This window comes from Zosterops lateralis (assembly GCF_965231275.1).
Source record: "Zosterops lateralis genome assembly, chromosome: 1".
Lineage (NCBI taxonomy): Eukaryota > Metazoa > Chordata > Aves > Passeriformes > Zosteropidae > Zosterops > Zosterops lateralis.
The window spans coordinates 132,252,646-132,265,631 of record NC_139762.1 but is presented as its reverse complement, the minus strand read 5'-3'; the positions used below and the strand labels follow the sequence as shown (position 1 = coordinate 132,265,631).

General features: G+C 41.7%; 1 protein-coding gene across 1 annotated transcript in view; it reads right to left on the bottom strand.

Annotated features, from left to right (window-relative positions):
* LOC310916288 (neural-cadherin-like) overlaps positions 1-12,986 on the bottom strand; it is a 40,234-nt gene that overhangs the window by 21,723 nt on the left and 5,525 nt on the right. The window contains exons 5-15 of the mRNA XM_083873695.1: positions 12,280-12,529; positions 11,193-11,335; positions 10,686-10,858; positions 10,170-10,338; positions 8,405-8,575; positions 4,905-5,077; positions 4,634-4,801; positions 3,511-3,760; positions 2,169-2,296; positions 846-1,032; positions 564-707 (exon numbers count right to left, since the gene is read on the bottom strand). Of these exons, the coding sequence (XP_083729821.1) occupies positions 564-707; positions 846-1,032; positions 2,169-2,296; positions 3,511-3,760; positions 4,634-4,801; positions 4,905-5,077; positions 8,405-8,575; positions 10,170-10,338; positions 10,686-10,858; positions 11,193-11,335; positions 12,280-12,529 (1,956 nt within the window). The remainder of the gene's footprint in view (positions 1-563; positions 708-845; positions 1,033-2,168; positions 2,297-3,510; positions 3,761-4,633; positions 4,802-4,904; positions 5,078-8,404; positions 8,576-10,169; positions 10,339-10,685; positions 10,859-11,192; positions 11,336-12,279; positions 12,530-12,986) is intronic.

Genomic DNA, 12,986 nt, shown 5'->3' with positions numbered 1-12,986 from the left:
ATGCTATTGGACTGGCTCTGCCCATCTAGTCTCACTACAATGTAGGGGCAGCTACCCTTCCCACCATTAGAGCTGGTGTCAGTCTGAGCTCAAATGGAAGGTGTGACTTTCCCTTTTTTCCTGGCTTCACTTCTGGTCATATCATCCCACATTTTTCACTGTTTGTCAGATTCTTCCACAAGCATATTTAACCCACTAACTCAGCAAAAGGCACACATTTGGTTTTCTTACATAGTGGTAAATAGAACTGACTCCTAAGGAGATCTTGAAAGCACAGAAGTCAGCAAAAAGCAAGAATGAGTGAGTGTAAAGTTACAGCAGTGCTGTGATTCCAGTTGATTTCATTCTACCCCAAACACATTACCAGTTAACTTAAACTTTGCACTACAAACCTGAGCACTTAATTACAGAAAACGCTCACATGTGCCCAGAACTTCTCTCCCCACTTTTACAAATGTTTGAAATGTGGAATTGCCTCCTGAGCGCAGAAAACTGTTTGTCCTAGAAGGAAGTAGCCCTACACACATTAACAGGACATAAAAAGACATGCAGGGTCCACTCACCCTCATCTTTGTCATCTGCTGTTGCTGTCACGACAGGACTTCCAACATCCCTGTCCTCATCCACACTGACCTCATACACCAACTGAGGAAAAGCTGGGGCGTTGTCGTTCACATCGCTGACAAAAACCCTCACGTAGGCTGTGTCTGAGGGGGACAGGCAACAGGAACACGCAGAGGAGAAATGGCAGAGGTGGAATACTTTGTGTTATTCCAAACAGCTCACATACCTGCCAAGCCCACGAAAGTTAAAAAGCCCAATATAGAATTCCTTCTTAGTTTTACCTGTGTTGGGCTGCCCATGAACACCAGGTCTAGCAGATTCTGATAAGTCCTGAGACTGAACTTCAATCAGGTAAGAGGCTCTTTTCTCTCTGTCAAAAGATGCCTGGGTGGAAATAATTCCTGTCTCAGGTTCAATGGAGAAGAACTGATAATCCTTATTAGCATCTTTTAATATTAAGTAGTGAACCTAAAAAGGAAATAGTTAAAAGAGGTTACATCTTCAATTTTCATTTGTATGTCCAAGTGCTGTGACCTCCCCCTTCCTCAGAAGTCTCCTGGTTCTGCCTGCAAAGTAGCAACACTGAAGAAAGACAGATCATCTGAACATAATTTTTCTAAGTATTTTGTTAATTTTGATATAAAAAGTACAGAATTCTCAAACAGAAGAACATGTGTACCAGTGATATCAAAGTCCATCAAGCCCAGCATCTGATCTCCAACAGTGGCCAGTAGGAGCAGTTAAGAAAGATGATGAATAATAGAAGGAGAGAGAATGTATGGACTGGAATTTTCCCTGGTTTCTCCTCAGCTTCTAGTAATCCACTGTGCTTCTGATCTCAAATAATAATAATAATAGCTAATAAGCTCATAATTTGGGTCCTGTTCAATAAGACTGCATAAATGAAAACCTCCACCAATGAAAGCTATTCACATTTTTCCCTTTAATAAAGGTCATTCTCTGAAAAAACACCATCTCCATCCCCACCCCCAAGTCATGTTCAGAGCAGCACCAGACTGTTCTACCACACAGGCTGCTCTTCAGAAATTGCAAAATGACAGTTTCAAAACAGCAGATCTCCACTAGCTTGAGTTTCTTCACAAAAGAGCTAGTAGGATTTTTAGGCTCAGAAAAATGCAAAGCAAATTATCAATTCCATTCAGAATTCTGCTTTTTCCTAGGTTTGGGTCATGATTGCTATGATGGTCAAATATTGGTTTGACCAACAATGGTATTTAATTGACCATATTTAAATGGCTGGTAATTTAAACTGACAATAATCACTGATGGTCAATTAAAAAAATGAGCTAAAGAGGCAAGAGTTTGGAAACATATCCTGCAGCCACATCCACTTGTCTTGTCATGTGAGCAATCCTGAGAATCATGCAGCAGTGCTTTGCCAGGGCTGCAGGACCCTGAGATCACGAACAGCATCTCTGCCTGCATCCCGTGTGATGCACACCAGCCATGAGATAGACAAATGCTTGACAAGTGCTGTAAGAAATGCTGGTAGCTCATAATAACCCTGCCATCTGCTGACTGCACATTCTCACTAATGTTACAATTTCGGTATTGTGAGGAAAAGAACTGGATTAAGGTCAAACCTCTCCATGTAGGCCAGAATCCAAGTCCATAGCTACCACTTGAACCACGGACGTGCCAACATCAGCTCCTTCTGGCACAGACACCTCGTAGTTAAAAGACATGAAGAATGGAACATTATCATTGACATCTGAAAAAGGAGGTGATGAGGATCAGGGTAAGAAAATATTTGAAGACTTTTTTGTTTACTGTGGTTTTATTCTTTTCCCCCAACAGTTGTATTTTGCTTGGAGGAAGAACTTACATTGTTTATAGTAATAAGCAATCCTGCTTTGGGTTTTCCCATAGTTTTCTCATGGTAGCAGTCAGGAGGCATTTTATAGACACTGGGCAGCTTCTGGGAGACAATGGCCTAATCCCAGCTGAGATACTGGCTAATGATTTGGCCAGAGATATACTAAGTCCAAGAATGCCAGGACCAGGAGGGCTTTCATCCACAGCTAAGTTACTGAAAAAGGATTTTTTTTTTTCTTGTGAGCAGAATGAAGTTTCTGCCAAATTCTGGTACCAATAACTGCACCACAGGAAAAACCTGCTCTACAGCCTGAAGGGGTTTTGCATTGGTGGATTATGAAAGACAGGACAATGCTGTGGCAAAGTGAAGCAGGAAAGTTTGATTCCCTTTTAAATTACTACCCCATTCTCATTTCCATGGTGGTGGGCAAGACAAATGTTTTTTGCTGGAGACTTCACTTATTCATATTTTCATCTGAATGTCTGCCTAACAAAAGTAAACCCACTAATCCTGCAAAAAGCAGGGATTAATATCAGATTTATAGTTTTATGTGGATCTACAAGAACAGAGCCTTATGAAAAGATCCTACTATAAGGAGGTTTGGATCAAATTTTTGAAAATTGCACCTATCATAAGGATCCTTGTAGATTTAATTTCTACAGTTTTAATCTCAGTGTGCAATGGAAAATTCTGAATGTAGCAAAAACTCCTAAACATATATCCAACACAAACCCAGCCTACCTGGGCTGTTTCTCTTTCTATAGCACAGACTATTTCTGGTAATACTCATCTCCTTTCAATAGCTTGGGAACAAGTACTAGATTTCTCCTCCTTTCGAAAGAAAATCTTTCTAATTACCTTTACAGAATCAGGAACTAGTGCTGCCTAAACATTCAGACAGCCAATTTTTGCACTATCACATCTCCACATTTGAGAGTTGTACTTAGGAATTATCCCAAACAGACCTTTTTAATGACTGCAGAACTTTTTACAGTATATAAATGTACAAAGCATTTTGAGGTGGCTTGGCATTTCATGGATGTTACCTTAATTCATGGCATTTTACTAAAAATAACAAGAATGTTGTTCTGAACAGCAGCAAAGCTTACCTGTTACATTCACAAAAACAGTGGCAAAGGAAGCTAAAGGAGTCATTGCTACGTTTTGTGCCCGGACTGTCAGGGTGAAAAACTTAGTTGTCTCAAAGTCAAGTGGTTCAGCGACTAGAAGAGAAGCAGATCCATCAGCTCTGTTTGGCTTCAGATAGAAACGAACTGGCATGTTAGTCTCTGGAACTTGACCCTCCTCCAGATTATACGTAACCCTGGGATCACCAAGAGGGGATGTGGCTTTGATGGTCTGAAGAAGAAAAGAGCCACCAATACATTCATGAAGCACGGGGTTGCAAGTGTTATGTGTTGAGTTTGATGGCAGAAACATACACACATGTAAGTTCTCCAAGAACACACATGCCTGTATGACTCAGATAACAGACAAAATAGAAACATTTACAGAGCTGAGTTTTATTTTATAATATCTAGGTTTGATGCAGGTGTTTAATCAACAGGAAAATTATCTGCCTGTAAATGTGCCAAGCCAGAACTGCTGCACAGCTGAAGGAAATCCCCCCTCTCTCCTCCTTCCAAAGCAAAACCAATCCATAAGGAGACCATTTCTCCACTGAGTTGTACATTTTACCCAGCAAGTTACAGAAAAAGAAATCAAACCCTAAATTGTTTCCAAGTGCTTGGATATTACATGTAGGAGGAGGAAGGCAGGAATTATGTGGCAATATATAGAAGGTACTGTTCTTAAAGACTAAGCCTCTATGGGTTAAAAAGTAATTAGTTTGAATTAGAAGAGTCTGAAGCAAATTATTTCACTCCATGCTCTCCTGCTAAACTGAGAAAAGCTTTAAGGAAGACACAAGCAGATAACACAGCCCACTGAGGATGGAGGAGTAAGGACCTGGCTCTTGGAGGGAACACTCAAGGATTTCCTTCTCTGGCAGCACACTAGTCTTGCTCCTGTGGAAGCACACCTTGAGGGCCATTAGTGTAAGAATTCACTGGGAAAACTGCTGCCAGCTGAAATGCCAGCCTATTCTGTGACAAGTACACCTGACAAACTTTAATGGGTACATAGCAGTGAAGGCTCATAAGGGAACCGTGCAATGCAGTAGGAAAGAAGTGGAAATGAAGAGGGAGGAAAGTAATCACACTTTTAACCTACCACAATCTTGGTGTCACGAATGGTGTTTTCGGGGATGGTTACCCAGTATGTGCTCTGCTCCCATAGGGGTGGCTGGCTCAGTGCACTGGTGACAGTCACAGTCAGCTCCACGGTGCTGCTTCTGTTCCCACCATCTGTCGCGACAATATAGCGGCTAACGCGCATTGTCTGCCAAACAAAGACAGAGGATACTTGAAAACCATCTTGTACCAACCAAGAGATTGTAATTAACCCTCTGCAGTGGATTTGAGGGGTTGGAATCTCACATTACCTTGGGTAGCGGGCAATTCACATACACCCAGCCTGTGCTGGGGTTGATCTGGAAGTATTCCAGCTGATCCTCTAACATTGAGTATGTGACAGCAGCATTCACACCCTGGTCACTGTCGTGAGCTGCAACTCGGAGGAAACTCATCCCCACCGGAGTGTCTTCACTAAGGAAGTCTTTGAAAAGACAAAAGTATTGTCAGCAGGGCTGCTCTGGTTTAGCAGGCTGTATTTGTAAAGAAATACCCCTGTAAAACATCATTGTTCCCTTCATGGGAGATTAAACATTTCTGTACTGAGCAGTTATAAAGTATTGTCACCAGCAGTGTCTATACTCCTCTTTTAGCTTTCCCTTCCCTCTCCCCTGCGACGCTGGGTTGTTAAATGAGCTGCTGGTGATGCAGATTTACTGACACTGCTGCTGCCAGCACTTGTGCCTCTCCACAGCTGCACTGGCAAGCCCCACAGTGGCTCCTATGCCCACTGCTGCAGATAACAGCCCAGCCTGCTGGGCTCAGCTGATGATAAAAGCAGGCTGGCATCAAAGGGAATCCTGTGTGAGTTGAATTAACCTTAAACACGAGTGGTGCCAGCAGCACTGCCAGTGGGAGGCATTAGGTAATTGCAAAGCATAAAGACTCAGGTCACAGTGAAGACACCTCTAGCCCCCAAGTGTCTTGGAGAAGCTGCCCAGGGCAAGTACAATGAACCTTTTATATATGTCCCTTTCCTTAGGTTTCACTCCCTGTTCCCAGAAATCCACCTGTGTCAGAGGTTATGTCTTTCTGCCCATAGTTCTAGAGAGACCAATCCTTCTTTGAACCTGCTTGGATAACTGTCATCTAAAAATCTGGTGGCAAAGTCACGCATTTGAAGAGCCCACTGCACAGAAGAGTAATTTGTTTTGTCTTCTTAAAGCCTGATTTCTGGAAGGCACACCAACAAAATGATGGGAAATCCTGAGCAGTCATTTCCTGCTCTCCTCCACTCTGCAAGGCACAGTTTTACATGAAGCTATCACATCCCTGCCAGCTGTCTTTTTTCCACACCCATATTTACATTACGCTGATTTTTGGTCCAGCTCTTCCCTCTATTCTCAGCCATACAGCCCCAATTACTCCTTCAAGTAGCTATGTGTGCTTGCTGATTGTGGTTTTGAGCTGTTTCTTGTACTAAGACTCCATCAGCCCAGTGTATTAAAACTGGCAGTGGGAAGGTGGTTGCATTTGGGCTTAGGCTACCCAGTCGGTCTGTTAATTCATGTCTTGTTCAGAAACTATTTCATATCTTTTATCTCCCTTATATGTGTCTCCTTTAGCATTTTTGAGGTGAGAAAATCAGAACTGAACACTACTTATGGAGTGGTACTGTTTTGGTCTTCTCCTTTAATGTCTATAGCCTGTAGTAGTGGAGCAGTACAACTTTAAACAACAGCAACCATTTGCTCCATGAACAATAATCTGAGATTTAATTGGCTTCACTAGTCCCTGTGTCACTTAATTATCCTGGGATTCTTGTCTTTGGTATGTCAGTAACAGACAAAGCTAATCTCACAAGAGATTTACCAGCACTAAGATAGATTAATGAAAATTGAGTTAACTGCCATGAATCACTATAAAATACTCCTTTTTTGTGTTTATGCTTTTGTGTGTGTGTGTGCATTTATGCTGTCTTAAAAGTCAAATTCAGTTAAACTGCATTGTAAGTTACTTGGAAGACAGTTACTTGGAAGGGTGGTACTCTCTTTAATTAATTTGGTAATTACAAATTTCATGTGCTTTGCTTGCTGCTGACACAGCTTTGACGTTTACTGTACCATTCCTCATACAATTAAGTGCTTCTTTAATGCCTGTTTTGCAGACAGATTATAAGATGCACGGCTAAATCAGGAATTTGACCAACATCCTAGTGCTGAGAGTAAAGAACCAGCAGTTTCCAGGATGAATAGAAACCTATGACTAATGGCATTTGATCTTGTTAGGGAAGAAGCTATTTTTAGTTCTGTGACGTTCAAGCATTGATTACTTATGTAGAGATGTTGGGAAAGTGCTAGGCATAATGTGACCTCATTATCTGCAGTTTTGCCATCTCAAAAAGCTGCCTTCGCTTCAGAACATTTGCTGCTACCCTCCATTCATGAAAAAGAAAAAAAATCTGCCTGCTCTTCAGAAGTGCTGAAGCCACCATAATTACAAATGCAACCTCTCAGCTTCACAGCTTTTGTAAAAGAAAAACCCTGGGCAGTTTCACCTGAAGGACACATGTGATGTAGAATAGAAAGATTCACCTTTGCACAAACATTACCTTTACCTCAGGGACTTGTCTGCTCTGCTCAAAAATATTTCTCTCCAGAAGGATAATTCCTACTCAACTTCTCAGTGCTGCTTTGGCCAGGTTTGCAGAGGATGCTGGTAAGAATGTAGAAATGGCTATTCCAAATCTACACATTTTAATGAATTTGGCACTTAGAATTAGTCACTACGAGATACTTTAAAAAAGTGCAACACAATTTTCCTTCTGTCCTCGTACATAACTCTGAAGTGTGGATGTGTATTTAGCTTATTTCCCAGCAGGTCACTTCTTGTTAAAGTCCTAAAATATAATCATCCAACTTATTTTTGAATGCTTCTACAATGCTGGCATCTATGATGTTAAGACAATTTTCTTATAAGCCATCTCCATTTTAATAAGGCATTGGTCACTGCTTTGCCCTCCCTGATATTTCCACACAAGTGGGAAACAACTCCAAAATGAAGTTGTTGGTAGATGCATCAGTAACAATTTTTTTTTTTTCCATTTTAAGCAATTATGAAAGGAAGGACCTGTTCCAGTCCAACAACTAGATATTATGCTCCTGATTTCTGGATGACAATAGATGTAAAGAGTCCAAGTCTAATGAAATGCAGGGTTCTACTGGAGAAGCATCATATCAAATTAAATGAAAGACTGATGTAAAGCATATCATGTGGGGATGAAAAAGGGAATGTCACCAGGGCAAATGGGAAAAGCTAACTCAACAGAAAAAGCTAGCAGGCATTGGCTCCCAGCCAAAGGCAGCCTAGAAACCAAGGATTTTGTGCTGTTTGACAAGACATAAATGCCACTTCGCTCTATTCAAACAGAGGTGCTGTGCTACAGAGACACAGATGACAATTGTACTTCTAGTCAGAGTTTTGATGATTTCCCAGCTAGGATGTCATGTTTTGTTTTGGGACATCAAATAAAAATTCAGTGTGGAAAAAAGCTAGGCAGAGAAAAGCTGCAAAGAGAAGGGATCAAATCTGCCTCATCTGTAAGAGTGAAGTATGTCAATGTTTTTAAGAGAACTGGAATGACTAAAGAGAACTGGTTAAATCTGCACATTTCCACTGATGATGGGTTAAACTGGCTTAGTGGGCAACAAAGGAAGATCAGTCACCTAACAAACTGACCACTGTTGTAAGGAATAACCTTCTAACAAGACTGATGCGGCAGTACCAGGACAAGCAGTTAAGTAACACTCACACTGATAGCGACTGTTCTCAAACTTGGGATCGTTGTCGTTGACGTCAGCGATGAGGACGGTGACCCGGCACACGCCGATCAGCGGCTCCTGTGCCTGGTCAGTGGCCGTGACAGACAGGGTGTACTCCCTCTGCTGCTCCCGGTCAAAACTCTGCGTGGTGGTGATGACTCCTGCAAACACAGACACCTCCTGTTCTGCCTGCCACAGCCTCGGGACTGAGTTTGCAGAGAGGAATCTGCACATCTCCTGCGCAAAAGGAAGCTCTGACCACATGCAACACAACCATGAAGCTTGATCCTCAATGACCCTGCAACGCATGTCTTGGACTAGACCAACTCCAGTTCTCTTGTCTCTCCTCTCTTCACATGTCACCTTTTTCCTGCTGCCCTGATAAGAAGCTCAGTCTGAGTATCTTGTTACCTTATGGCTCATGTAGCACAGAAGGACTTTCTCCTTCTCACTGAACAGCCTCTCTAGGTTTACTCCAGTGGTAGTCCAAGTAACTGAATCAGCTCATTGAGGAAGCTCTTTGAGGAAGAGTCACACCACAGAAGACACAAGTGATGTGACCAAAGTAACCTCTGCTACAGGAGCTGGAGGCTGCCTCATTGAACAGATTAAAATTGGGTAAAATCATGGAGTGGATAAATCAAACAATTTTCTCCAAATCTTCAGGTTTTCCTCCCTACTAATAAAGTCTCTCCGTACCTCAGCTATTTTCTTCTGGTTAGCAGATTTCTAACTGGCCTTCTTAAAGTCACTTCTAGACCTATTTCTCTACTATGCTCAGAGTTCTTCAGCTCTGTTGTAATCCCTTCCAGACTCCTGCACAGTACTGGACATAACAATATCCCATTTTCCTATTTTGACTATAGAAACATCAACAACTATGTAATATCTTCATTTGAAATAAATCATATATTAAGACATCGTTGCCCTGTTTTGATATGAGGGTTTTGCCTACAGTGCACTGGATCTCCTATTTGTGCATGTAATGAGAAATAAACTTTGGCCACATCATAGGGAAGAATAAACTTAACCTGTAAAAATCACACTTTCTGCTCTGCATTTTTATAGCTACCGTTGATCCAAATAGGAAGGTGATACAGAGCAGGTTTTTATCTTATTGAACTGGGGTTTGTTTCCCAATTTTATTTGCATTTAGGACCCCCAATATAGGAAGGATGTGGATCTGTTGGAGTGAATCCAGAGGAGGGACATGAAGATGACCAGAGGGTTGGAACATCTCTCCTGTGAAGACAGACTGAGTTGGGATTTTTCAGCCTGGAGAAGAGGAAGTCCCAGTGAGACCTTACAGCACCTTCCAGTACCTTAAGGTGGCCTACACAAGAGCTGGAGAATGTCTGTGGGCATGTAGTGATTGGACAAGGGGTAATGGCTTTAAACTGAGGGAGAACAGGTTTAGATCAGGAAGAAATTCTTTACTGTGAGGATGGTGAGACACTGCCCAACACAGGTTGCTCAGGGAAGCTGTGGAAGCCCCATCCCTAGAAGTGTTCAAGGCCAGGTTGGATGGGGCATTGGGCAACCTGGTCTAGTGGAAGGTGTCCCTGCCCAGAGCAGGGGTATTGGAAATAAATGCTGTTTCAGGTCTCTTCCAACACAAACCATTCTGTGCTACTATGATTTGAATCACTACAATTTTTAATCTAATCTAATCTAAGTGGACATACTCATACAGCAGCATTTTCACTACAAGACAATGTAGTTTTCATTCCTTCCCAGTAACATGAAGCCACTGACCTGTGTCTGGGTCAATGCTGAAGCCTAGGAAAGCTCCATCTCGGTGCATGAGCCCGTACTTCACCTCTCCATTGATGCCAAGGTCTGCATCATAAGCTTCCACCTGCAGCACGTGAGTGCCTGGGGGCTGATTCTCCAGAACCCACGTGCTGTCACTGTAGTAAGCGCACTAAAAATACACCCAAACATCCGACCCTAAATATTACACAGAGTCACATGAATTTGCTGCATAGTGTCAGTATTTTTTCCAGCACGTCTGAGAAAAACTTGGAAGAAAATCACTACTGTTACTTAAGCACACAAAGAAATCAGTCTCTAAGGGAGAGGAAGAAAAAAGGAGGATGAAGGCTTTACACTTCCTCTATGAAGAAAGCTGACTGTTGTTCACTTACAAGTTCATTCTGCTCTGCACACACAGACCCTTCAGCCCACCAGCAATCACCAGTAGCCATGCAGACTCTATTACCCCAAGTATAGCTTGGACAGGAAAAGAATACCTGCAGAAAGACATCTTACCTCTCTAAAGACAGGCTTGTTGTTATTAATGTCGTTAACTCCAACAATAACCTCAGCAAAACTGCTGAGAGGAGTGGGTCCTCCTGAGGCATTGTCATCTATGGCAGTGACATTCAGGGTGTACTGTGGCCCTTTCAGACTGGGTGGTGGGTTTCTGCGGAGTTTAATGATACCTGAATTTGGAAGCATAAAGTGTCATGTTAATTCACTGTGCAAACACACAAATTCAAGCGAGCATTGCATTTCTCCATCGCTGTATTGCTGCCTCAGTTTGTGTTTTGGTTGTCATCTTAGTCATCTTAGTCTGCACAGCCTTGGAACAGGATCCCAAGTTTTGGCTGATAGTTGAAGAACAACCATCACATCAAAGAACTAATCCTCATTGATACAAAGCATCCCCATTTGAGTATTATATAAATATGGTGCTTTCTTATGGTTTTTGACATACTGGCAGAGTCAGTAGAGATTAGATAGTAAATAACTGTGTTCTAAAAACTCTTTCCTTACCTTTCTGGCTATCCAGCTCAAAGTTGCCCTCCTCATTGCCTCCTGTAATCAGATAAAGCACCCCATCTCCATCAGGGTCCTCTGCCCAAACAGTAGCCGCCAAGGTGCCGGGACCAGCATCTTCCGAAAGGAAAGTCCTGTAACTGATGGACACAAGGGAGCAATGGCAGAACAGCCATCAACATGTCAACCATCAGCAAGATTATGAATTCATTACAAATGGTTTTTTAAAGCTTTTGGCCATGAAACCATGGAATCTTAAATTGGTTTAAGATATGACTTAGGTCTTCTTTGTTCAACATAGGGTACTTATTTTAGGATTGTAATTGTGTACTTTTGGTATACATAATTTCAAAGGATCCTTTGGAGGATAATAATATGCACCATACCACATTGTACTGTAAAACAGGATCATATATCTCCTAAAGTTGAGAAAAAGAACTAGTATCTGCCATGCAGTGTTTCTTATGTCCCTATATATTAATGGAAAGCACCACATACTACAGAGATGAATGTAAAAAGAGTATTTAATTTGGTAAATAAATATATGTATGTTTTGTATTTTAAACGTGATCATACTTCAAAATTGTGCAAAGAATAGAAATTGTATTGATCAGGGACAGGAAAGAAAAAGGAGTCTTAAACAAGCAGGGGCTCATGAAATTAGCTTACAATACAATCTGTTGATGCTAAAATTAACTTTTAGTGTTTGCTAACTACCATATTTATTTGTCATCTATTTATACCTGGATAATCACTATGAGACCTAGGAGTCAACACAGTGAAAATCATTCCCTGTATAGATAGGTCTTCGATTCATTCTGTTCTCTCTCTATAGAGTCAATATACTGGTATCACAAATTATATCTTTTTTTTACATACGATCTAGAAATAAAAGTCCAACTCCTAAAGCCTTTCTATAAAGGAATTAGCCTTCAATTTCACTGGTACTTAGAGCTGCACAAAACAACAAGTGACCATTTAGCCAAGTGCTATTAAGGTTACACATATGAATTAAGGTTATATGCATGAATTAAGGTTACATGTATGAATTTTAAGAGCAAAGGAGGTGTTGAGGGTGCCTTACACGGGCTGGGAGAAGACAGGAGCCTCATCGTTGACGTTGGCCATCCGGATGCGCACGGACGCCGTCCCTGTCCGAGGGGGATGTCCTTTATCGACAGCGATCACCACAAACTCGTACATGTGGTTCGCCCGCTCAAAGTTCAGCCTCTGGTTAGAATTGATGACCCCGTGACGTGTGATGGAAAAATCAGTGCTCTGGATGAAGTAAGAGATCTCAGAGTTGGAGCCAGAGTCGCAGTCTGTGGCAAGCACTGTTAGAGAACACATTTAACAGAACAGTCATACTGCAAAGGAAGTTTGCTTATGCTGTTTCCCACCAAGACAGCTCTGGGGTTTTTTTGTTAGTTTTTGAGAACAGCCATCACCTAAACCTATTTAATCCATAAAAGTTTTGGGTGGGGTTTTTTGTTTGTTTATTTATTTTTGTTTGGTTGGATTTTTGTTTGGTTGGTTTGGTTTTTGTTTGTTTGTTTGTTTGGGGCTTTTTGTTTTGTTTTGGGTTTGTTTTTTTTTTTTGTGGTTAGAGTCTGGGAACTCAGCAGGAGGCTGGGAGTGAAAAATCCAAACAAGTCTTTCCTCGGCTCCAACCCAGCCCAAATGAGTTTGCAAGAGAGCTGTGATCCCAGCACTGCACAAAATGCTTTGTACAAATAGCAGTCAACGCTGGCAATTAGCACACAATCAGTATGCACGTTGATTGAACATTAT